A 24,173-nucleotide genomic window follows, 5' to 3' on the forward strand; every position below is an offset into this window, starting at 1 on the left:
CGTGTCATCAGCAGAGAATGACAGTCCAAAATGATGAAGGCAAAAAAACGAACAAATAAAAGTTGTTATTTGTGTCTTCAGTTTAGCGAGCTAACAAAGTTGGATCAGTTTCTTCCGGCTCGACGGAAAGAAGCAGCGATCGACAATTGTGCTCATAAACCTATTAGACGGTAGCTCAACACTCAAACGTTTGTTAGTGTACCAAAACGTATCAAACGGTGAAGTGCTTTTGGCTACCCCTTTGGACTTTAGGCACACGGCAGGACGGGGAATGTCTAGTGAATGGTTGTGAAAATTTCATCTAGCTCTATGTCCTGCAATTGCGACTTGTAACGATTCTAACCCGATAGCCTGTCGACTTCAAAGTAGATACAAGCATCCCCAGTGGATTACTCATCAATGTACTAATCACAGTCTTCATTCGTTGGATACCATCGTCAGAAGGAAAAAGCGTAACACTGTGCTCCCCACAACAATCGTGCACTTCACTTTTTTGTCCTTCTGTTGTGAAATTGACGAATCTGAGCAGAGTGAAGACCATTTCGTAAAATAATTTTTCGGCGCTATCTGAGACACAAACATGTTCAACTTCGATGGAGAGTTCCGTAGACGGCCTCAGCAAAATCTCGGTGGTGCCTCGCAGAAAACAGACCGTCTGACCGTCATACGAAAGGCGCAACAAGAACGGCAAAAACGCGAGGAGGCACGTCGTCAGCAGAACGGTGCGATCGTGATTCAATCCGCCGTTCGTAGTTTCATACAACGGCAGCAAACGAAGCACCGGGAGCGTGGCAAATTCGACGAGTATCGTAAAGCGAACGGCATACGGAATGGTCACGATTTGGAGTATCTCACGAAACGGATCCTATTTTTCTACCAACAACAAACAGGGCAGGATGGAGATCGACTGGTAAGCGGCACGAACGATCAGAGCAAACATAGAAAAAACAATTTTCTTATGGCGCCTTGCTGTCACTTTCTTTCTAGATATTTCTTTGTCAATATATGATCAAAAACCCTGGAGAAACATTTAAGCATGTGGCATCGGAAGTTATCTGGACATATCGTATCAAGCGCTTACTTGGACTGTGCCTTGGACAAATTCTTGTTCCAGATCATTCACCGGTAGAGACTCGGAAATAGCAAAGAATTTCAAAGGGAAACTTATGCACTTTTTAACATTCCTTTCCAGACAATACCGATGCGCATGCTGGAAATCTATTCATCCAACACGTACATCAGCAAACATCTCCCGCCGGGCGTAACGCCGAACCAACAGCATCAAGCCATCCAGCAATACCTTACCACCGTCTATGGGCACCTGATCGAGCATCGCTACTTTCACGTCGTGAGGCAGCTGATCGAAGAGAAGGTACCGTCGATCGATACCGATACCACCACCATGCCACACCCGATAGCGGACGCACTGTTCGATATGCTGCTCCGACCACTGAAACTGGTCCAACCCGACCCACTGGACGCGCTCAGCCGCCAGATTCTGCAATCGTTCACCTTCAACGTCCTTTCATCGACACTGTCCGATCAGATGAAACACTTTATCCTGTCGACGCTCGGGGAGCGGGAAGATTTCCCCTACTGGACGCTCGTACGGTGCATCGCGGACGAGTATCAGGCACAACTCGACCGTCGAAGTGCGATCCTGATCGATCTCACCGATGATTTGACGCGAAAGAGTGGAACACCGAAGAAGGCACGACGCAACCAATCCAAGGACGAACGTCTACGATTGACCAGTTCGCTGTTATATGCGTTTCTTAAGCTAGATGAAAGACACACGGCCGGTAAGTGTTGGGGTGACATAAAAGCGCCGTACGGGTTTACGAAATAATTGTTTATTTTGCAGACAAAACAAATAGCAAGGTACAGTTCGGTGCGTACCTCAAAGTGATCGCCTCAATGATGGACAACATAAATAAACTACCTCGGAAGACGATCCGCTCGTCGATCAACCGACCGCTCGGGGACTCGAGTGATTCGGAGTCGGATTCGGAGGACGTACCGGCGCTCAGTCCCACCGAGGGTTGCCTGCTGCAGGATATCATCGGCATGCTGAACGAGAGCCGGCGGGTCGCGTACATTGTGCGCACCATCGACACCGTGCTGGACGAGCCGGTGGCCGTGCAGAACCTGTGCCAGATCTGCCACCAGCTCATGACGTACAACCGGATGGCGGTGTACGAGTACAAGCTGCTGTACATGCTCGCCTCCAAACCGGTGATCATCCGGAGCCTCTGGTACACGCTGATGGCGCACTCAGATGGCCAAATGTTTACCACGCCCATTGTGCTGCTCTCCAAAGGGCTCAACATTTGTAAGTAAATCATAAGAAGCACGTCGTAAGGAATATTTCAATCAGTAGTATATAAACCCGCTTCCATCATGCTCAAAACAACATAATATACTTTTCACCGATTATCTGGGAGCAAAGGATGGCAAATTTTCTCCATTGTCATCTGGAAAGTAATCCCAGAGACAGTAAATTGATTAAACAAACTATTTGTTCCTTAAATTATTGTTCTAACAATCGAGCCACAAAACAAGGATTCAGCTAATCGGGAATGTAATGTTTATGTTAAGATGCACCAAGAATCTCTGGATTGATGGAAGTGTTTTGATTGTCTACTAATAAGAAGCTGGAAAAGGAAGCGAGGATATGAAAAAGGGAATTCATTCATTTTAATCGTTTTTTATTTTCCTCCTATAGCTAAAGAAGACTCCGATCGTACCATTCCGGTGCTGGCCTCTTTTTGTGCGCTGTTTGGCCGGCTAATTGCATCGTTGCACGACGGTGAATTTGTTCAGGAGAACGTCCTTCCCGGCACGGTCAGTAGCATCATGCCTTTCAGCATAGCGGAACTGATCCCACTCAGCACCACGCTGAAGGAAATCTCGCTCGGTCTGGTTGAGCTAGCGTTCCCCGAGACGCGCTCGTTTCTGCACGAAAACTATCGCACGATGATATCATCGCTCACGACCGGCACCGGCACGGATCGAAGCAACAGCGGACGGTCCCGATACGAACCGAACCGCCAGATTTGGCCCCACCTGCTCAAGGTGTGCGTTTCGCTGTTGCGCCAGATTCATACGCGCGATCTGCGCCGGTGCTTCTGCCCGGAGGGTCACTGGACGGCACAGAATCTGAACCTTCCGCTCGATAAGCCCACCGATCTGCACCTTTCCCGGGGCTCCCGGCGTAATCCGCGGCCCTTCCAACCGATCCGGGATTTTACCCGCGAGGATGTCGAGGATGGGCCACCGCTCTCCACCAAGCAGATACGCTCGATCACGATCCTCCGCGAGATACCGTTCGTGGTGCCGTTCAATACGCGCGTCGGTGTGTTCCAGGGATTGGTGGCGGCCGACAAGCTGCGAACGCAGGGCGACCTGCAAGGATTCCTGCAGGGTCCCTCGACACAGATGACCGTGCGAAGATCCCATCTGTACGAGGATGCCTTCGATAAGCTTAGTCCGACAAACGGTGAGAGCGTTAAGCGTTTGAAGTTAGTTTTGTCATCCCCTTAATTCGCCCGCTTTATTTCCAGAGCCCGACATTCGTCCCAAGTTTCGCATCGAAATGGTCAACTCGGTCGGTTTGCGTGAAGCCGGCATCGATGGCGGTGGTGTATTTCGCGAATTTCTCTCCGAGCTTATCAAGCTGGCGTTCGATCCTCATCGGGGATTTTTCATGTAAGCTTGAGTAACTCCATTCATATAACGTATTTTTCAAATCCTTTTTTCTCTATCACACTTTTCCCTTAGGATAACGAAAGATAATATGCTCTATCCGAATCCGAGCGTGGGAAAAATTGTGGAAGACTTCCAGCGTCACTATTATTTCATCGGTCGTATTTTGGGCAAAGCGCTGTACGAAAACCTGCTGGTTGAGTTGCCGTTGGCCGAGTTTTTCCTTTCCAAGCTGGCCGGCAAACACTCGGACGTGGATGTTCACCAGCTAGCGTCGCTAGATCCTATATTGTATAGGTAAAGTTGTGTCTGGATCGTTTATCCTTTCCACACTTCTTATGAAAGTGAACTGAATTAACAAATTTTTTGTTCACTTTGATTGTCACAGAAATTTAATGTCATTGAAGGCGTACGAAGGGGATGTTGCAGATTTAGGATTAGATTTCACTATCGTCTGTGATGCTTTAGGAGAGACTCGGGTAAATGATACATCTTTATTTTAAAAAAAGTACAATTTATACAAGAGTTTGGTAAATCAAACCCCTTCCACTGTCCGTTCGTTGCAGGTTGAGGAACTGAAACCGAACGGTGCTAACATCATCGTCAACACGTCCAACCGCATCGAGTACATCCAGCTGATGGCAGATTTCAAACTGAACCAGCAAATCCGGGCCCAGTGTGCCGCCTTCCGCCAGGGTCTGGCCAATGTGCTCCCGATCGAGTGGCTTTATATGTTCAGCAACAAAGAGCTGCAGGTGCTCATCTCCGGCGCCGAAATCCCGGTGGACGTGCACGACCTGCGCAAACACACCCGGTACGGTGGGGACTTTTCGCTCGAGCACCACACGATCCAGCTGTTCTGGAAGGTGGTGGAACAGTTCGACGACATCCAGCGTCGGCTGCTGCTCAAGTTTGTCACCAGCTGTTCGAGGCCACCGCTGCTCGGGTTCAAGGATCTCGATCCGCCGTTCTTCATACAGAATGCTGGCGACACGGACCGTCTTCCATCGGCTAGCACGTGTATGAACCTGCTGAAGTTACCGGCGTTCGAAGAGGAGGACATTTTGCGCGAAAAGCTCCTGTACGCCATACAGAGTGGGGCTGGTTTTGAATTGAGTTAAAACGGTGCCGGAAAGCAAGCAGTGCTTCAACATGTGGACATTGCTGCGATGTTACGAATGGGAAGTTCGATGGTAAACGTGCTTAACAATGTGAAAGCAAACCCTCAAGCAACATAAAACTGCGAAAATTACGGTCTATTCTTTCCCTCTTTTGATGTGAATATAATAAAATCTGTACCAAATAAGTCTTGCAACATTTTCTTTTCTTTTCATGCATTCTTTGTTGTAGGTTACGAGTGTAAACATACTAAATAGAACTAATTAGATGCAATGTATATTTCTTTTGTTTTTTTACATTCCTTATCGATTGTAATTTCTTAAGATGTAACGCCGAGCATTGCCGATCGTGAGCTGCGGAATCGTCCGTCTATCTGGCGTCAAACACGATCACTGGAATGCAAAGCAATTTAGAGTTAAGAATAGTACATCTTCATATGAGCCCCGGCCCGAGGAGAACTTACGTCGCTTGGTTCGCTTCTTGTACATAATACGGTATCCGCACTCGCGGCAACGTATCGCATCTTTAGGGCGCATTTCATTTTCATGGTGGCATTCTGAAGACAGCGAAGATTTTTTTAATGAATGTATACCGCCGGAAACCGGCACCAAATCACTTACCTCCACACACGTATATCATTGGCGTCTTAAGGACCGTATCCTTTGAGCTTGGTTCGGACATTTTCACAATACTAACAGGACTACAGATCCTTTTGAAGAAGTGGAAAAGTAAAATAAAGCGTTCTTTTCGTGTTTTGCGCTGAACTCGCATGTGTTCCAAAACAAAGCGACATGCCTTTTTGTCAAAATTAGCTGTCAGTGAAGTGCAGGGTTGATCATCTATCTTGAGGTGGCGCAGCATGTTTACTTGCTTACAAATACCTATATTGAATAACAAATAATGCTTGTATTTATATAAAAAAGCTATAAATTTTTACTAAATAACTAAAAATTCCAGGAGTTACTTTTCCTCTGAGTTAAACTTTGCTCAAAATTTCAGTCGGTTCCACATGAATCTACCTTCGCTTGTGCTATGTGCCTTGTGATCAACACTGTCAACATGCGATTGAGGATTTTTCAAAATAAATGTTTTAGCCGTTTGGCACGACGCACATACTTTCTGCAACGTTGATACCGGTTGTGTTGATGAAGAATGGACCAAACTGATTTGGTAGTTGGGACGAAAATACTGTTAGGAGTGGAGGATTGCGTTCGAGTTGGCGACGTTACGTTCGTTGATACGAAACGTACTTTCGTCCGTTTGAACAACATACGAGATGTAAACACTAACTCGGAACGTGGTGAGGAATTTTACTACGCTCCCGAAATACAATCAATTCGAATCGTGGACAGTGTAATCGATCGTGCACTGACGAAGATAAAAAACTATGTGTTCATCAACCAGAAAGATGTCTTATACCACGAAGCTGTAAAATACATACGACTGCAGCCGGAGTTCGGAATACATATGGAATGTATTGAGTTCGGACGGCACACGGAATTTCCGTCCCTCCTTTCCATTGTTACGTTTCGCTGCATTTTCATTTTCGATATTCTTTGGTTAAAAATACCTAAAGATCTTGGAGAGCTTTTGAGCAGCGATCGTTACAGACGTGTAGTTCATGATGGACGTATGATCAAAGATGTACTGCTCCATCGCTACGCTATAACGCTGGGAAAGTGCTACGATACTCTGGTCGCCCACATTGCCACCAGGAAAGCGGCCGAGCAGAAGGTTAATCACGATGTGGCTAGCATGGACATTTCCGTTCAAGATTGCGTAAAGAAATATTTTAATCTTCCTGAAAGGTTCTATCGTGAGAATGTAAGTATTTCGCTTCCTTCGAAGTAAAAAGAGAGCAAACGTATAGTTTGCTTGGATTTGGGATTTTCGTTATTGGGTTTCTTTGGGCTTTCTCACACAGGTCGTCTTCACTGTACGAGTACTAAATGAAGAAGCCAAACTGGAAGCTGCAAAAAATGTTGCGTTTCTGATCGATCTGCAGAACCACTTCTTGAGCAAAATCCTGTTGGTCGATGTTTTCAAGCGTTGCTCGGTTTGATTGGTCGTAATCCATGAAGTATTTTTAAAACATGTAAGATATATTTAAGAGAATGTATGTAAGGTTTAAAGGGTGTAGCTTCTTTATTCTATAAACCTCTTCCTTTAAACTCTGACTTAAAACTCACTCTACTATTGCTCGTTACTCCTTTTTATATCCTACTGTTTAATCTTTCCATGTCTACTCGATTGCTTTACTACTGTTTAATCTTTCCATGTCTACTCGATTGCCCTAACTCACACGGCCTTTCCTGACATATCTTCCGTCCCGGAAGACCTATACTTTCCCTATTCCATTAACATTAATCATTATCCTACCCGCACGGCCTTTCCTGACTTATCTCTTCCGACCCGGAAGACTTGCATTTGCTTCCTTGCTTTGCTCTCTACACCATTTACTTTCTCAACTTCTAATCGATTGTAAGATTTTTACCTACAGTGATCTGGATTCTTTGAATCACTCCTCTATCTCCTAGTTTGTACTTAGTCGGTGGAGGCCACGGCTCCTTTTGTCCTGCCGGTGCATCCTTTTCACTCGTGTTCTTGTGACTACTCGCAATTTCCGAAACAATATCCTCCTCGGAACCATATTCGTTCGACTCCTTCTCACTATCATAGCCCTCATCATCTTCGTCTTCTTCCTCCTCATCCTCATCATCTTCAGCATTCTCCAAGCTCCTTGGTGTAACTATTACTTCCCGTCCTCCAATGTTTGTCTTAAATACTTCGTTATCCTGCTCAGTACGGCGCTTTCGGAGAACTTCCATCTGCGCAGCGTACTTCATGTTGCGTTTTGATTCTTTCTCGAGGAAATCCATCTCAATTAGCTGAGCTCTCGTTATGTTGCAGGCTCCCTTCAACAAATTAAAATTTTTGGTAACACCGACCAATTGTTGTTCACGATCATCGCTTGCTTCTTTCGCTTTCGCCAACTTATCAAAAGCTTCGTGCAATTCTCTCTCCAGTCGTCCATTCTCTGACGATAGTACTCGTACGCGATCATTCAACTGACACTGCTTCTGCTGACTGTCCTTCAACTTTTCTTCCAAAAACTGTATTTTCGCTACACACTCGATCAGCTTCGTTTTCTCCGCCAGCCGATCCTTTTCCGAGCTTGTCAATAGATCACGCTCCTTCTTCAATTTATGTTCCAATCCGGTCAGATCCGATCGTAGGTCCTCTATCTGCTTATCTCGATTTGCAATGATTTCACCCTGTTGTTTCATCTTAAACTCGAATTGTTCCTTCTCGTTCTCGTCTATAACGATGTTGAAGATATGTTCTTTAATGTCGAGCTTCTTTTCTCGCGGGGTCATCTTAATTCCTTCGGACGATATTTTTGCTTCAAACAAGCTTAAACATGATCGACCAAGAATAGCTTCGCACAACATACAATCATTAGACACAACGTAGAATTGTATGTCTTCGTAGTCTACTCCGTCTATATAGATATTTGTTATAAACGTTCCGATGGAGTTTACTTTGTTACCTCCAAATCCTCTGAAGTTTGTAGTAGTATACTTTAGTGCTGGTTTTCCAATTTTGCAGTGTGATTCCATAGAAAGGATGTTGTAAAAACTTCCACTATCGAAAATGGTATTCAATTTTACATCCTTTATCTTCATCGAAATCCACGTATCATTCATTGCCTCGATTGTTTGAACTTCATTATTTTGACACTGATTTACCTGGTGTTCAAGTTCACCACTGTTAAAACACTTGGAGCTTTCCTCAACACGTCTTGTACAATAGTTTGCTAAATGTCCGAGCGTTCCACAGTTGAAGCAACGACGTATTCTCTCATCATTCTTCACAATCCGCTTATCAATTGACTTTCTCAAATCTTGGTCAAACTGCTTACTCTGTTCTATTGGCCTATGTTGTACTCTTTCTGTTTTCTTCTGTGTTGCACGTTCCATCAAGAGAAGCTTCTTCTTCAATTCTTGAACCGTTTGAGCCTCATAAAGAATAGCTCGTACATGTGGGTCAGTAGTGACACCATCCGCGATGTATTCGCACAAGCTGGTCTCATCCAAGCTAATTGTTCTCGCCAACTGTTGCATAGCATACACAAATTCCAATACTCCTTCGTTACTCTTAATCCGCCGAGATTCTAGTTCTCTATGTACGTCCCGCGGTCGCACCACCACGCCAAATTCGCTTAACAATTCTTTTTTTAATTTGGAGAACGTTGTAACTCCCGATAATGTTCTTAGAAAACTTCGTGCTGTTCCCACGAGTTTTTTTCGGCACATGATAAACAGTTGTTGGTTGTTCCATCCTGCCATACGGCCGACATCTTCTAAATCATTCAACCAAATCGCGATATTCTGCGTTCGTTCTCCAGCGAACTCTTCGACGCTATCTTCACTATCACGTATGGAGAATGAGTTAACGTACGTTGTATGATGCACGATATTTTCATCCTCCATGTCCGGTTCCTCATTTTCATTGACTGATCGATTCGGGTTGCTTCCCACCTCATCCATACCAGCCTCGACTAAGCGGGATGCTAAGTCTTGCTTACTTCCGGTCGTTGCTAGTCTTGCCGCTTGACATTTTCGCACTAATTCGGAACGAGAGTATTCTTCCATCAACCGTAAAGATTCCATATTGACGATTCACACCAGCAGATTCCAGCTCACAGATCGTAACCTTCAGCACACACAGTGCAATCTACAGCGCACACAGCGCAAATCACAGCACACACAGTGCAAACTTACTAAACTCCGACGAAAAACTTCTGTGCACACACTGGACCACTTCTGCTGTATGACCTCCGTCTATATCCTGACTGCGGAAGATTCCTTACTCCAATCTCCGAAGACCGTTCAAAAACTACGCGGATGACTTCAGACCCGGTATGCTTCTTACTCTCCTGACCAACTATTCACGGACGACTTCTGACGACTATCTTTCACGAATGTATGAATAATTCTTATTCCAAACCGAAGACTTCTTCTTGGTTGAGCCCGTTAATTTCTATTAAGATCCGATGACCTCTTCTTTGGTTGAGCCCCCATGTAAGGCTTAAAGGGTGTAGCTTCTTTATTCTATAAACCTCTTCCTTTAAACTCTGACTTAAAACTCACTCTACTATTGCTCGTTACTCCTTTTTATATCCTACTGTTTAATCTTTCCATGTCTACTCGATTGCTTTACTACTGTTTAATCTTTCCATGTCTACTCGATTGCCCTAACTCACATGTATTGTTGTACAAAAGGATTTTTGAATCAGACAAGAAATATACTTTTATATATAAATATTATAGTAGTTATATATTTGAATTGATATCGTTTAATTTGTGCTTGGTTATTAAAGATTTTTATTTTTATTTGTAACATTAATTATTACATGATTATTCCGTCAATTTATTCCAGACCGATTCCTATACTTGTTATTAATTGGTTAATTCGAATGTACTCTCGTTTCGTAACATCACAAAATTAGAATCAAAACCCTTAAACGCTCATGAAATAAAATAGAAACTAAAGGATAGGAAAACAAGGAACATCAGTTTTTGGAACTGTAATCTTTTAAAGAAAATTCTTTTAGTTTAAAAAATCGTAACGAGTTGATGATGGATGCATGAGGCAGAAACTTTTAAAGAAAGATAATTATTAACTATTGCTTTTAAACAGCAACCATCTCAACGAGAATTCTACGTGCTTCATCGTTTTCAATGTCCCCCTTGCCCGGAAAGACCGAGTGAAGTTTACCATGAGAATCAAACAACTGCACCTGTTCCACCGTTAGGGTAGCTGACCGATTGTAGCGAACACTGGAATCTTGCTGTATCTCGGACACTTTGGATTTAGATTTTTTCTTCTTCTCGCCCACCTTCGTTGTCGTTTGGCCATTGCCCGCCGAGGTTAGTGATACAACTTCCACGTTCAATAACAACATTTGTTGCAACAGTGCATTCATTATACGTACACAGCTGCCGTGACTCACGCTGCTGGTGACTTCAAGCAGCATGTCCGTCGTGGTGGCTGCTATTTTCGTCTCATCACAGTTGGTCAACGGTGGCAAACTGATCACCTTTTCGTCGTCGCTCAGAAAAGCGAACAGTTCCTTCCCTTGTAGCAACGATACGAACTTGTAGACTCCCGAATAAGTGTTGCGCTTTTTCTCTTTCCGGTATTGGTCAGCTTGATGCTCCAGGTCGGTGAAATACTTTTCCGCCGTAACCTTGCCCTGGGCCGCGCTTCCCAACGCCGTGATTTGTATATCTCCCGGCGGTGCAGCATGGTACCGAACCATACCTTTGATTTTGGTTAAATCATGTGTTGCTATGGTAGCTACCTCCCGGCGCATGCACTCATTGTCGTGCAGGGAGTTTTGCATTTGCAAAAATTTCCTCATCTCGGTTATCGGGTAGTTGCGCACGATACACAGTGTAATGTAGGGACGGGTGGTTCTAGCTTCCTCGGAGAATGACGCCTTCAGTGTCTGTTCCGTATATTTATGTACCATTATTTTCAGCTGCATATCTTCAATCGACTCTGGGTGCAGTGTATCATCCGCCACCTGTTCGTCCAGTTGAGTAGTGTCAGATGGCACTTGACTCTCCTTTGGAGCTTGGTAACCATTTTTCTCCACATAGTCGAGTACCTGCTTACTGCGGCACTGATCGACCAATTTCAGTAAACGTTTATCCTTTAGCGGATTACCTTTTAAGTTGATTTCTGTAAATAAATTCAAACAGAAACAATTGAAAATTGTACACTTTCTCGCGATGTGAGTGAATATCAATTATACCTTTCAGTTTGATGCATTTGGTAAGATATTTCGGGACTTGTTCAATCTTGTTATCGGCCACATTAAGAACTTTCAATATTTGTTGTTGTGTCAACACTTCCGGTAGTGACACGATGCGATTTTTCTCTAAATTCACCTGCACGAAAAGATAAATAATGTGTTGTTATTATAAGTTCCAAAGTATCTATAGTTTATCAACGCCTTACATCCGTTAGGTGATGCACTTGTCCGGTGTAGAACTGAGGCACCTCGGTCAGCTCGTTGCCAGACAAATTACATACACTCAGTTGATCAAGCTTGCTTAGATCCAACGTCTGCAGCTGATTGAAGGATAAATTTAACGTAGTAAGCGAACGCAGAGCGGTTAATTCATCCGGGAGTGTGCATATTTTATTCCCCGAAAGATCCAACACCTTCAGCTCGCTCAGCTGTCCAATCGTGGCCGGAATTTGCGTTATTTTATTGCGAAACAGCAACAAAGATTGCAGATGCCGCAACTCTTTCACCTGTGGCGAAATAGTCTGCAATGATGTATCATTCACATCTAGCAGATTGAGCGCGGTAAGCTTGTAGATTGCTTCATCCAGCCGACCACCGTTGGCGTCGATTCGCTTGGAAACATTTGCACCGGTCAGCTTTATTTCACGCCGATTGTCCGTTTTAGCGGCTTCCACTTCGGGCCACATTATGTAGGGTGTGATCTGAGCTCAACTTGGTAGGTTTATTGTTGCAAATACACTATCCGATCTACACCGCTAAATAAGTAAGTGCTTCGTACCGGCTTCTACACATGCTAATGGCAGCTGTTGATTCCGGAATGTGCTCTGTTCTGTGCAGTGATGCCGTATGTGATAGGTATGCTTTATACTTTGTCGACATTTCAACGCATTATGCAATGTTAGCTAAGTGTCGCTAAAGATAGTTGAAATGCGATAAATTATAACTAAATTAAAAATATTCAAAAATTTCGGTAAAGCTATTTAAGCTTAATTACTTACAAAATGTATTTTTATAAATTAGTTTTTATTGGCAACACTGTACAAAGATAAACATTTTCATCTCAACTGTCAAAACACCCCACATGTGCTACGAAGGATTGTTTACCACCTTATTGCTGTTAGAAGGTGAACGGTTTGGGAAAGAATTTAATTTCTATAAAAGTGCAAACACCGCAGCTCTAATGAGCCTTCATTCTGCGATTTAAGATTCGTCAAAACCCCTTTGAAACACAGTTTATCAAAAGTTTTAAGTTTATGTGATACAGCATCAACGATTCGACCAGCCTCGGGCACCGTAGAAAAACATGGGCAAGAAAAAGGCCAATCAGCTCGGTCGCTCGTTGATTAAGGACCGTTTCGGCCATGGCAATCGTAAAACGGTGGATAACGGAAGTATGGTAAGTGAAATAGTTGGAACTTTGCATTCGCAACGGGTGCGTTTTCATCTAAAGTGTTCATTTCCTTTTCGCTAGCTTCACACGACCGAGGTTCAGGATGGGTACGATTGGGGTCGCTTAAATCTGCAATCCGTGACGGAGGAGTCGTCTTTTCAAGAGTTTCTACGTACGGCCGAGCTGGCTGGCACTGAGTTTCAGGCAGAGAAGCTCAATATTACCTACGTGAACCCAAAGTCCAAGGTAGGTCTGCTGACCACGAATGAGCGTGTGGAAATCGTCAAGAAGCAGGTGGGCAAAAAGGATCTGTTGAAAATACCTCGCCGACCAAAATGGACCAGAGAGACGACGGCCGAAGAGCTTTTGATGGCTGAGAATGCATCCTTTCTCGACTGGCGCCGGGGTCTGGTGGCGCTGCAGGAGCAGGACGGTATGCTGATGACGCCGTACGAGAAGAACCTGGACTTCTGGCGTCAGCTGTGGCGAGTGGTGGAACGGAGCGATATTGTGGTACAAATTGTGGACGCACGCAACCCACTGCTGTTCCGGACGGAGGACTTGGAGAAGTACGTCAAAGAAGTGGATGAAAATAAGATGAACATGATTCTTCTCAACAAGTCCGATTTCCTCACCGAGGACCAGCGGAAACACTGGGCGCACTATTTCGACGAACAGGGCATTCGGATAGCGTTCTACTCGGCCGTACTGGCAGCTGAGGAAGCGAAACGGGAAGCTGAAAAGGCTCAAAGCGACGACGAAGGGCTGGACGAAGAAGAACGACTTGTAAAGGAACGGTTAGACAATCTAAAACTCTCCGTCGACAAGGCCGAAAAAACGCTGGAGAAGCTGGAGGAAAAGATTGAAGATTTTGCCAACGATGAAAAAAAGGAGGGCACCAAAAACAGTTGGAAGTTGCTCACGAACGCTGAACTCATTGCCCTATTTAAAAGTCTCCATCATGCCGAACGCGTTACGAAAGATGTCGTAACGGTTGGGCTGGTCGGGTATCCGAACGTGGGCAAAAGTAGTACCATTAACGCCGTTTTTCTAGAGAAAAAGGTATCCGTTTCCGCTACGCCCGGTAAAACCAAACACTTCCAGACACTGTTCGTCGACAGTGAGCTCATGTTCTGCGACTGTCCCGGGCTGGTGATGCCAAGCTTTTGCACCACCAAAGCGGACATGATCCTGAGCGGCATTCTACCGATCGATCAGATGCGGGACCACGTGCCGCCAGTGAATCTGCTCTGCACGCTTATTCCACGACACGTGCTCGAAGACACTTACGGCATAATTATCACGAAGCCTTTGGAAGGCGAGGATCCTAATCGTCCGCCGTACTCCGAAGAACTGTTGCTAGCGTTTGCGTACAATCGTGGCTTTATGACAGCCAACGGGCAACCGGACCAGTCCCGCGGATCACGCTACGTTCTTAAGGATTATGTCAACGGAAAATTGTTATATTGTCATGCCCCGCCCGGGGTGGAGCAGGAGGAGTTCCATCGTTTCCAGGCTCGACAAAAGGATGAAGTGGACGTCAAACTGCTCCCACCAAGGCAGCAGCGGGCAATTAAGGTAGGTTTTCTCTCCGTAGTTGAATATATTCGTTGAATCGATTTTGATACAATAACAAACCATCGTTTTTAGATGAACATCAAGAAAACAGGCACGGACATCGACGAACAGTTTTTCAAGGAGCGAACGCACGGAGGTCAAGTGAAGGGGCGCAGTGATTTTCCCAACGTCCGGCCAATTGGTGCACAAATTTCAGGTGGACCTGGGGCCTCTGCTGACGGCGTCATCATAGCCGGAAAACCGTGGAAGCATCAGAAACGAGAAAAGCGAGATAAACTTCGTCGAAAGTATGCCTATTTGGATCAGCATTAAACTGTTGTGTGATTATGAAATGGTAATGAAGTTCTAAGGATTTATCCTCGTAAGTGGTCCTTTTCTATAACTTTGGTCAAATAGTTTGCCAAGAACACGTCGTTTCTAACAGACTGCTTATTTCGTGAACGTTCTCTAGAGGCCCATTTTGTCAGTTTGGTGGAGATTACTTACTGTTTTAGATGGTCCTGTAAATTTATCTTCGTTCAATAAAAAAAAATTGGTACACTAAACACATAAAAAAGTTTTGAATATTAAATTGCATATCACTTAGTGGTATTACTTCCTTCTGTTTTCTAATCAATCAACGCTTATAGTTGTGTTTTAACATATTTACTGCCAATAAGTCGATGTAATAAATGACGAAAGCGAAAAGAAAATCCGTTGTGTCGTAAATTAAAACCTTATACGAAACCGGAATTGAATGAAAGGTTAAAAAAGGCTGAATCAAAATTGCATTAAACGTTACATGTTGTATCAAAAGATTCAGGGAAGCTTGTAGTTACTGTTCAACATCGTTATAGTTGTAACCGTTCCAGAAAAATAAAATCATCCCGTAAAGAAAGCAAATACTCGATCAAATCTCTTAGCTATATACTAATAAAAAAGAACACAGTGCAGTACACTTCGTTGGCATTTGTTCTCGAAATCATGAAGCAATTCGTCGATATCGTTGTCCAGGTCTTCACTCTGTGCCATCTGCAATAGAAAAGACAAAAGCAAACCGTAAGCAATTCGACCAAAAGGATATACACAAATAGTTAAATTTTGAACATGCAATTATAAGCAATTAAATTTAAAATCTGACCAAATATCACAAATCTAATCTGACTAACCACGTGACCTAAGCAACATTCCGTGAATTTTGTTATATACAAGAAAAATACATTTGGCGAGGGGCTGAAATTTGTGGGTTTCGAAATTTCTTCTTTTCCAAAAGGAGTGAAGAAAGCGACGATAGAAAAACATAGAGCACAGGGAACGGAAAAATCAAATTCAATCGTGTACCTGCTGTTTGGTTGCGTTTTATTTTCATCATAATCAATATCTTTTCGATTGTTAACGAGCAAATAAGATGCAAAAATATAAATATAACAGATAAAATATATGGTGATATCATGGACGACATCTGACAGGTCCTGTGCGGAGATAAGAAGGCAACAAGTCAAGCAAACAGTAACTTACCATGGTTATCAGATCACAAATGAGGAACGCACCGACGGTTGCCTCTTCGTGGTTATCCTGTATGTCAATGTTTATTACATGCACCGGCAAATTGTAGGTGGGTGTTTTTGATTCCATGTATTCTATGACCTAAAAAGCGAAGCATTGTTATTGACAAATATACTCTATAAATCGCAAAAACAAATATTTACCTGATCGTACACACGCTCTTCGCACGTCACTAGAACGTCGAATCGTTCCGTACATAGCTGAAACTTCTCAGGGCATGATTTGATCCGACGATTTCGGTCCAACATGTGAAGAAGTCCGTTCTGTGTATAGCTGAGCAAATAAATCGTTTAGGAAAATTTCAAGCAAAATAATGTGTAGTAACCAATTTTTAAATAAATTGTTAAAGGAAGATAATTTGCATAGTTGGTAGTAGAAAAAAAAAGCATACTATTGTTTATCTTTGGCTGCCAGATCGTTGTAGATGTCATCGTACGTTGTGCCAAACTCGTAAACATTCGGCTTGTCTGCCGCCGTTCCAGGAAGTTTCACCTTGTCGCCGGTGCCGAACGATCGTACTTTGAAACGCTTTTTGGCCAAAAATCCGTGTGCTTCCATCGAGCGGTTCATGTTCGACGAACAGATAACCGCTATCGAAAGCGGGCTAACATATTGTTGGCTCATTTCGTTCTACGTTCAAGTTTGCCTGCAGAATACGGTTTTGCGTGCAGGGATTTCAGTCTTCCCCGGTTGTCCCGTGTGATGTCAGCTACGATGGAAGCTGTTGCCGTTTCGATAGCTATTTACCTTGAAAAGAAAGTGAAGTGGTGTACTTTAAAAGTTTGTAACCATTGCAATAGTAGCAAAAACTCCAAATGAATCGTACTTGCACAGAATTCCAGTGTTTTCGTGGAGATCATGCTCCGCGATGTATTCGCTCGATGGAAAACAGTTCGCAACGTCAAACACACAAATTGAAACGTCAATCGAATGTCAAAGAAGGGGTCGAGAAGTTTACAGTCAGTCTCGATCCGTTCTACACGGATATTTTCATTTCTGAATAGGGTTAGTGAGCAACTTTTGGCCCATGCATGTAATTTTGGCTCACTAGAAAGGAGATCAGGTATAATCCCAAATGAAGCCCCCCCGTCGCCGCATCGTCGTCATTTTTTCCACATGTGCGCCTGAAAGTATGCAATAGGAGGCACATCAATTCAGTTTGAATATTTGAACAGTTGAATTTCCGTTAGAAGCTGTAATGACTTGAACTAATCGGTTAAACTGAGCAAGATGGAGATCATAAACCAATGAGTTGGACTGAAGAAATGAGTTTGAAACGGCGGCGCGCCCGCAGCGAGCGCAGCGAGCGGACTGCGCTAGGTCTACCGAAAAAGGGAGTTTGTTATAAATTTGTGAAATAAGGGGGGCCCGTGGGCCCCCCTCATACCGCACCCTTAGGTTGATGGCGTAGCCGAATTTTGATACACTCATGTAAGTAATGCATGAGGGAGTTTATGTTGTACATCCTTTCCAGTATAATCATCATCTTTAATTTAACGAGAATTCAATTCAAACGGTTCACACAACGGCATTTGGGGATTTTACCAAAAATGCGAGCTAACCTTTTTTGTATTGTTAATACGGAGCGATTGTAGTGGAGCGATTGGGTACAACATCGAATCGAAATGCATTCGATTGCTTCTTCTTAATTTCTCTTTTGAAGCTAGATGCAGTTATAATTGTATTATTGTATTGTTTAATTGTTTTGTAAAAATGTACTCATTTTGTAATTTTACCATTTACGAACATGTGTTGATGTGTTTCTATATATATTCAAGTTAAAAAACATTTAAATCGCTGTACAACAAGTGTTTTTGTTACCTGTAAAGAATATCATTATACTGAGGGAACTACGAAATAATTGAGCGTATGCTGAAGCTCAAGGAGTGTCTATAAAGTATTATACAAGATGACAAAGGATACCAGCGTGTGTTTAAGTTTAAATTAGCAAAACAGTAAAATATCAGCTATGTAGGTCTACTGCATCCTCCGACCATCTTATCTGGATCAAAAGACATGAAACAGTTATGCCTGTTGTTTGGGCTGTTGTTTAACCGTACGATGCATGATTTATTCATTTAGATACGTAGTGTTGAATATGGTCCATTTAAAATTGGTCCTTAAGAACCACGTAAAATGAGTAGGACATTTTTAACATCTGTAAAAAAGGCAATAAAAAGAGGCATATTTTCAGAGCTAACAGCAATGAACTAAATGTATGTACCTTTCCAAACTGGGCTACATTTACGAAGCGAAATTTTCCAGCCGTGATTCCAAGCGATTTTTGCGAACGTTGCAAGAGAAGCCGCAAATTACGACGCATTGAAATCGAGAATTTGTACCACTCGCAGTCGTATACGGCAAGCGCCACACCAAAACTCTGCAATAGGAAGTTTTTGTAAATTAAATTTCGCGTCCATTGGACGGTCTGTCATACCTCCGTGGTTAGATCCGTTCCAAAGTAACAGTAACCATAAGTTTCAACCGTTATCAGAATGATTTGCACACAAACATTGGCGACGGTTGAACTGAAACCCTGGTAGCAAAAGCAGAGTAGAAAAAATTAGAAATTGTAGAGAAATTTAACAGTTGTAGATTTCTTAATTACAACCTTACCGTTACAGCTATGTAAAGGATAAGACTGCACCAGATCATTGTGCATTGAATGAACTGAACGAAAAACACCCATCGAAATGTAGTCTCGAGCAGTAGAACACAACTAAATAACAAAACGTTCAATATTATCTATCCTCTAGGTTGCGGCCTGCGTATCTTGCGAGACAAGTATACTTACTCGAGTGTCTTTTGATGCATGGCAATGATTTCATTAAGTTCCTTTTCAATCTTCTCTTCTTTCACGTTCGCCAGACACCGTATTCTGAGTGCCACAAGCTTAAGCATGGCCGAACAGTACTTTACGTTGCTGAAAATAGTCAGCAGTTTGGATCCGCCAGTAAAACCGAGTGTGTAAATTGTGGGCCACATAATTGCGGCGTATATAGTATAATGGACGATCGAGGTGCGGCTCTTGAGCCAGTAAAGTTCCTCCTCCAGGTGGAGCACGTGTTCGATCGGTTCGGTACTGTTGGTGGCCGCACGGTAGGCTGAGTATGTCGAATAAATGGGCATAAACCAAAAGAACGTTGCTAGTGATAGGTGACAGCAGCAATAGATTTTCGAGGATCGATCGACACGTTGGTTCACCTCAATTAGGTATGTTCCTAGTTCAGCCTGTAGATCCTTAAAAACTGTTAGATAATTCAGTTATAAAAATCTTTGCATATTTACACATCCATCCAGCTCACCAAGTGTTGCCAAATCTTGCAGTTGATTAACCAACCGTTCGTAGTTATCCCTTTGGAAGGAAAACATAAGCATTCCGAAGAATGCGTTTGACTCGAACATCAGCTCTGCGGTGCCTCGAACTGCAATTTCTAGGTCGGGGTAGCCAAAAAGTATCTTAGGCAGGACCACCATGAAGCAGAAGTACGAAAAGATCAAGTAGAATCGATAACGCTGAGATCGGTCCCCCCATAGACCAGCAATGGTTTGAATGCGCAGCAAAAACGGCATCACAGCCAGTTGGTCCTTTAATTTTGGTAATATTTGCACCATGCTTACCACTTCGCTGATCCAGAGACTATGAAACTCCCCCAGTTTAATGCTAGACTATCGGATCCTACTTGCTACAAACAATTGCATGTCTCTGTGACTCACTGCGTGTATTATTGACCTATCGATTACAGTTGTTTGCCTATTCTAATTACCCGTGCATGCTAATTAGCACAAGGAGCTATCGGTAACCGTTTCATTAGCCTTTGATTTTGAGCGACAAGTAGTTCAATTGAAAGTCTTTGGGATTTGTCGAACTAATCGGTTTTGGAATGATCATTCGTGCCCTCTTATGTGGCGATAGGATCCTATTCTAATTGCGTTCTTCGCTTAAGCTGCTGTACCAAGATTATAATATCAACTGCTACTATTCTGATTTCAACTGAAAAAGTGATAATAAAGATGATCGCGTTATAAAATCAACTGATGCAGTTGGAATACCATGTGCTGCAGTTAGAAATAATGCGGTTGCTGTTATGATACCATCTGAAAATCCTTGTGTATGAGCGCAATTAAAGTAGCCATTGTCGTTTTTAACCCATCTATTGAGGATTTAAATTCCTAAAGGCATATTTAGTGGTTATACTGCACACTTTTCAAACCATCCAGCTGGATTTGATCCTTCAATACGACGAAAGCGGAGTAGGAAAAGTTGACGATTCTTCCAAATTCCTCCAGATTCAGTTGGTAAAACTTGCCTACCGTGATACGGAGAGGCTTTTGGGCTCGTCTCAACATTAGCAATAGGTTCTTTTGCGTATCGATCGGCAGGGTGTACCAACGCCTGGCGTAAAGGGCACGTTCAAGTTGTTCTCCCCTGGCGGCCAGCAGGGTCCCCAAGGCACAGTATAGAAACGTTTCTAGGGTGGTTAGTGAAAACAGTCTGTGAATGGGGTAGGATCCGACGCCTCCTGAAGGCTACATAGGCTCCCCAACCCAACTCCTATTCTGGTATGTCCAAGCCATACAGACCGTGTACATGTAGCCCCGCTTATCCGAGCTTGGGTAAACGGGTACAATCCCACCCCCTTGGGAGGATGGGGATGCATGGCTAAGGCAGAAGGGGGGTGAGCAGTCCGGGTTGCCGGACTGCTTGAACGCCTGGGGGGCAACCAGGCGCAACCAAAGCTGCCACTGGGTCGCAGGGCCAGTCACCCGGCCCCAGTAACAAGGACTACGGAAAGACGAATCAACAATATACGGAACGGATTCAACGGTAACGGACCTATGCAACGCCCCCGGACAACGATTAAAATGGGCTCATGGAACGTACGCACAATGTATAGAACCGGAGCCTTGAAACAATTGGACGATGAACTAGCCAAGCTAAACATGGACCTCGTCGCACTACAAGAGATACGCTGGCTAGGCAGTGGTGTGCAGAATAGGCGTGGCAGTAGCTACGACATCTACTATAGCTGCCACGACCGCCACCACATGCTCGGCACGGGCTTCGCCGTAGGTCAACGTGCGAAGTCCGCAGTCATTGATTTCAAGGCTATAAACGATAGGCTATGCTACCTGCGCATGCGAGGCAAATTTCATAATATAAGCCTCATTAACGTTCATGCCCCTACCGAAGACAAAGATGAAGAGGAGAAGGACCTGTTTTACGGCCGCCTCGCGAAACTCTATGAAAGCTGCCCCAGGTATGACGTCAAAATCATCCTGGGGGATTTCAATGCTAAAGTCGGTAGGGAGTCGATGTACCGCCAGTACATCGGAACCCACAGTCTACACGAGCACAGCAATGAAAACGGTAGTAGATTGGTCCAGTTCGCAGCAGCGAGCAATCTGGTCATCGGAAGTACCAAGTTTGCGCGACGGGACATTCACAAAACCACGTGGGTGTCCCCGGATGGAGCCACTTCCAACCAGATCGACCACGTGTTGATTAACCGCCGCCATCAATCGAGTCTGTTAAACGTCAGAACCTATAGGGGGGCCAACATCGATTCTGATCATTACCTGGTTGGCTTAATGATAAGATGCAGGATCGCCTGCCCACGAGCCAATGTGGGTAGAAGCAACACGCAGACACGATACAACACGGACTCTCTTAAGGACAGTCGAGTCCAACTCTCCTACCAGGGAGCCATAGATGAGTCTCTACTACTGCTACAAGGAGAAACAGATACGAGCGGGAGATGGGATGCTCTAAAAACAACGATCACGAACTGTGCCAAAAACGTTTTAGGAGAACGTCGTGGCAACACCAGATCTGGCTGGTACGACGAAGAGTGTAGACTTGTGAATGAACGCAAAAACTGCGCATACCGAGCAATGCAGCAGAAACAAAGAACACGGGCATGCGCAGAAGAATATCACCGGTTCAGACGAGAAGAGAAGCGAGTTTTCAAGCGAAAGAAGCAATTGTGGGAGGACGCCAAAATGCGAAAACTCGAGGAAACCAGAGTGCGTTACGGACCCACAAGACAGTTTTACCAAGCGATAGCAGGCCACCGAAGCACCTTTACTCCGAAGGTGACCTGCTGTCGCAGCAAGGATGGAGATCTGGTCAGCAACCAGCCAGAGGTCCTCTCGCGGTGGGCTCAGTACTTCGATGAATTACTAAATGATCAGTTTAACGAGCAGCTGGAGGCTCCACCAGCAGATGAAATCATGCTTCAGCCACCTAGCATTGAAGAAACACGAAAGGCTATCCGTCGCCTCAAGAACAACAAGTCGCCTGGCACGGACGGAATAACAGCCGAACTGATCAAAAACGGAGGCGCAAATCTAGAGAACGAAATTCATCGACTGATATCTGAGATATGGGATAGCGAATCGATGCCTTGTGATTGGAATCTTGGTATCATCTACCCCATATACAAAAAGGGAGATAAGTTAGACTGCAGTAACTACAGGGGTATTACGGTGTTGAATACCGCCTACAAAATATTCTCCCTCGTTCTTCAAGAACGACTTGACCCATACGCTGAAGAGATAGTAGGAAACTATCAGAGGGGATTCCGAAGAGGGAGATCAACCACTGATCAGATCTTCACCATGCGGCAAGTCTTGGAGAAGATGGCAGAGTACCAACAAAACACTTTCCATCTCTTCATTGACTTTAAAGCCGCATATGATAGCATAGCCAGGGTAAAACTGTATCAAGCCATGAGCTCATTTGGAATCCCGGCTAAATTAATCAGACTTGTAAGAATGACCATGACCAACGTCACTTGTCAGGTGAAGGTGGATGGAAAACTCTCAAGTCCCTTTGCTACCACCAAGGGACTGCGCCAAGGGGATGGGCTTGCCTGCATACTCTTCAACCTAGCGCTAGAGAGGGCCATCCGAGACTCGGAGGTGGAAACTTCGGGGACCATCTTCTATAAGTCAATCCAGATCCTGGCATACGCTGATGATATTGATATTATTGGTAGAAGGCTCTCCTATGTAGCAGAAGCATACCAAAGGATCGAGCAAGCGGCGAATAACCTCGGGCTGCAGATAAACGAGGGGAAAACCAAGATGATGGTGGCACCATCAGCGGCCCTGCCAACAATTGCCGAAAGCCTACGTGGGGGTGACGTACAAGTAGGTGAACGCACTTTCGAAGTCGTCCAAAATTTCACCTATCTTGGGTCAAAGGTCAGCACCGACAACAACATTGAAGATGAAATCCGCGCTAGGGTGCTGGCAGCCAACCGGTCATATTACAGTCTGAGAAATCTCTTCCACTCACGATACCTGTCAAGACAGTCGAAGCTGGGACTATACCGAACATTCATAGTACCAGTGCTCACATACGCCTCCGAGACATGGACTCTGTCCAAATCTGACGAAACCCTCTTAGCCGTGTTCGAGAGGAAGATGCTCAGGAGGATTTTTGGCCCCGTATGTGAGGAGGGACAATGGAGGAGCCGCTATAACGACGAGCTCTACGAGCTGTACGGTGACCTTACTGTCGTACAGCGAATTAGACTCGCCAGGCTCCGGTGGGCTGGTCATGTCATGAGAATGGCACCGGACGACCCAGCCCGTAAAGTCCTTTTAGGCTGTCCCCAAGGACAGAGGAGGCGTGGTAGGCCTAAATTGAGATGGAAGGATGGCGTAGACGAAGCCGCCAATAAAGCCGGGATACGGAATTGGACCAGCGTGGCGAGCGACCGTGAGCGGTTTCGGATGGAGCTTCGTCAGGCCAAGACCGCTCAGCGGTTGTAGCGCCACATAAGTTCAAGTAGTGAAAACAGTATGATTATGGTAACGGTACTGAGATTAATTCCCTGTAAGACACACAAAGAAACATTTTGTCTGAGTTATAATTGAAGCAAACGGATTACCTGGAGATAAAACAAACGTACGCTGTAGTAAAGGTATAGCAGCGTCACACTCCAATCTAGAACGCACAGTGTCCACTGAAGCAAAAGAAGCGGGTTAAGCGTTTTATCCAAC

At 44.4% G+C, this 24,173-nt stretch overlaps 8 protein-coding genes across 8 annotated transcripts in view; 3 read left to right on the forward strand and 5 right to left on the reverse strand.

The window, feature by feature from the left end:
* The window catches only part of LOC131260616 (inactive peptidyl-prolyl cis-trans isomerase shutdown-like), a 113,118-nt gene that overhangs the window by 47,165 nt on the left and 41,780 nt on the right, over positions 1-24,173 (reverse strand). The gene's annotated exons all lie outside the window — the stretch shown is intronic.
* On the forward strand, positions 115-5,012 carry LOC131260605 (ubiquitin-protein ligase E3C). Its single transcript, XM_058262374.1, has 9 exons — positions 115-910; positions 988-1,125; positions 1,193-1,802; positions 1,865-2,332; positions 2,726-3,499; positions 3,564-3,708; positions 3,781-4,002; positions 4,094-4,184; positions 4,272-5,012. Exons 1-9 carry the CDS (start codon positions 581-583, stop codon positions 4,824-4,826), a joined length of 3,333 nt encoding a protein of 1,110 aa, XP_058118357.1. The 5' UTR covers positions 115-580; the 3' UTR covers positions 4,827-5,012.
* On the reverse strand, positions 5,044-5,610 carry LOC131260633 (DNA-directed RNA polymerases I, II, and III subunit RPABC4). Its single transcript, XM_058262404.1, has 3 exons — positions 5,445-5,610; positions 5,288-5,380; positions 5,044-5,216 (listed from the first exon to the last, which is right to left on the reverse strand). The coding sequence occupies exons 1-3, from the start codon at positions 5,593-5,595 to the stop codon at positions 5,194-5,196; spliced, it is 267 nt and encodes an 88-aa protein (XP_058118387.1). The 5' UTR covers positions 5,596-5,610; the 3' UTR covers positions 5,044-5,193.
* LOC131260626 (piRNA biogenesis protein EXD1-like) lies at positions 5,965-6,898 on the forward strand. Its single transcript, XM_058262397.1, has 2 exons — positions 5,965-6,648; positions 6,749-6,898. Exons 1-2 carry the CDS (start codon positions 5,977-5,979, stop codon positions 6,884-6,886), a joined length of 810 nt encoding a protein of 269 aa, XP_058118380.1. The 5' UTR covers positions 5,965-5,976; the 3' UTR covers positions 6,887-6,898.
* LOC131260615 (leucine-rich repeat-containing protein 47-like) lies at positions 10,166-12,426 on the reverse strand. The gene is made up of 3 exons (XM_058262384.1): positions 11,854-12,426; positions 11,648-11,783; positions 10,166-11,574 (listed from the first exon to the last, which is right to left on the reverse strand). The coding sequence occupies exons 1-3, from the start codon at positions 12,331-12,333 to the stop codon at positions 10,520-10,522; spliced, it is 1,671 nt and encodes a 556-aa protein (XP_058118367.1). The 5' UTR covers positions 12,334-12,426; the 3' UTR covers positions 10,166-10,519.
* LOC131260614 (large subunit GTPase 1 homolog) lies at positions 12,759-15,187 on the forward strand. The gene is made up of 3 exons (XM_058262383.1): positions 12,759-13,043; positions 13,119-14,615; positions 14,688-15,187. The coding sequence occupies exons 1-3, from the start codon at positions 12,951-12,953 to the stop codon at positions 14,925-14,927; spliced, it is 1,830 nt and encodes a 609-aa protein (XP_058118366.1). The 5' UTR covers positions 12,759-12,950; the 3' UTR covers positions 14,928-15,187.
* Positions 15,173-17,061, reverse strand: LOC131260630 (RNA polymerase II subunit A C-terminal domain phosphatase SSU72). Its single transcript, XM_058262402.1, has 5 exons — positions 16,987-17,061; positions 16,552-16,907; positions 16,304-16,433; positions 16,113-16,241; positions 15,173-15,626 (listed from the first exon to the last, which is right to left on the reverse strand). The coding sequence occupies exons 2-5, from the start codon at positions 16,782-16,784 to the stop codon at positions 15,525-15,527; spliced, it is 594 nt and encodes a 197-aa protein (XP_058118385.1). The 5' UTR covers positions 16,785-16,907; positions 16,987-17,061; the 3' UTR covers positions 15,173-15,524.
* Positions 18,268-19,775, reverse strand: LOC131265876 (odorant receptor 49b-like). Its single transcript, XM_058268220.1, has 6 exons — positions 19,466-19,775; positions 18,955-19,408; positions 18,777-18,879; positions 18,598-18,696; positions 18,385-18,540; positions 18,268-18,318 (listed from the first exon to the last, which is right to left on the reverse strand). The coding sequence occupies exons 1-6, from the start codon at positions 19,773-19,775 to the stop codon at positions 18,268-18,270; spliced, it is 1,173 nt and encodes a 390-aa protein (XP_058124203.1).

This window comes from Anopheles coustani, chromosome 3, assembly GCF_943734705.1.
Source record: "Anopheles coustani chromosome 3, idAnoCousDA_361_x.2, whole genome shotgun sequence".
Lineage (NCBI taxonomy): Eukaryota > Metazoa > Arthropoda > Insecta > Diptera > Culicidae > Anopheles > Anopheles coustani.

Coding starts and splice junctions, on each gene's coding strand:
- LOC131260626 (XM_058262397.1), top strand. CDS start 5,977: ATGGACCAAACTGATTTGGTAGTTGGGACGAAAATACTGTTAGGAGTG. Junction 6,649..6,748: donor AAAGGTTCTATCGTGAGAAT/GTAAGTATTTCG, acceptor TTTCTCACACAG/GTCGTCTTCACTGTACGAGT.
- LOC131265876 (XM_058268220.1), bottom strand. CDS start 19,775: ATGGTGCAAATATTACCAAAATTAAAGGACCAACTGGCTGTGATGCCG. Junction 19,409..19,465: donor GCAAGATTTGGCAACACTTG/GTGAGCTGGATG, acceptor ATTATCTAACAG/TTTTTAAGGATCTACAGGCT. Junction 18,880..18,954: donor ATGCATCAAAAGACACTCGA/GTAAGTATACTT, acceptor TTTGTTATTTAG/TTGTGTTCTACTGCTCGAGA.
- LOC131260605 (XM_058262374.1), top strand. CDS start 581: ATGTTCAACTTCGATGGAGAGTTCCGTAGACGGCCTCAGCAAAATCTC. Junction 3,709..3,780: donor CCTCATCGGGGATTTTTCAT/GTAAGCTTGAGT, acceptor CTTTTCCCTTAG/GATAACGAAAGATAATATGC. Junction 4,185..4,271: donor ATGCTTTAGGAGAGACTCGG/GTAAATGATACA, acceptor CGTTCGTTGCAG/GTTGAGGAACTGAAACCGAA.
- LOC131260633 (XM_058262404.1), bottom strand. CDS start 5,595: ATGCGAGTTCAGCGCAAAACACGAAAAGAACGCTTTATTTTACTTTTC. Junction 5,381..5,444: donor AATGATATACGTGTGTGGAG/GTAAGTGATTTG, acceptor CGCTGTCTTCAG/AATGCCACCATGAAAATGAA. Junction 5,217..5,287: donor CAAGAAGCGAACCAAGCGAC/GTAAGTTCTCCT, acceptor TTTGCATTCCAG/TGATCGTGTTTGACGCCAGA.
- LOC131260630 (XM_058262402.1), bottom strand. CDS start 16,784: ATGAGCCAACAATATGTTAGCCCGCTTTCGATAGCGGTTATCTGTTCG. Junction 16,434..16,551: donor GCAGCCAAAGATAAACAATA/GTATGCTTTTTT, acceptor TTATTTGCTCAG/CTATACACAGAACGGACTTC. Junction 15,627..16,112: donor TTTGTGATCTGATAACCATG/GTAAGTTACTGT, acceptor TTTCTATTGCAG/ATGGCACAGAGTGAAGACCT.
- LOC131260614 (XM_058262383.1), top strand. CDS start 12,951: ATGGGCAAGAAAAAGGCCAATCAGCTCGGTCGCTCGTTGATTAAGGAC. Junction 13,044..13,118: donor CGGTGGATAACGGAAGTATG/GTAAGTGAAATA, acceptor CCTTTTCGCTAG/CTTCACACGACCGAGGTTCA. Junction 14,616..14,687: donor GGCAGCAGCGGGCAATTAAG/GTAGGTTTTCTC, acceptor CATCGTTTTTAG/ATGAACATCAAGAAAACAGG.
- LOC131260615 (XM_058262384.1), bottom strand. CDS start 12,333: ATGTGGCCCGAAGTGGAAGCCGCTAAAACGGACAATCGGCGTGAAATA. Junction 11,784..11,853: donor AAGTGCATCACCTAACGGAT/GTAAGGCGTTGA, acceptor CTTTTCGTGCAG/GTGAATTTAGAGAAAAATCG. Junction 11,575..11,647: donor CAAATGCATCAAACTGAAAG/GTATAATTGATA, acceptor ATTTATTTACAG/AAATCAACTTAAAAGGTAAT.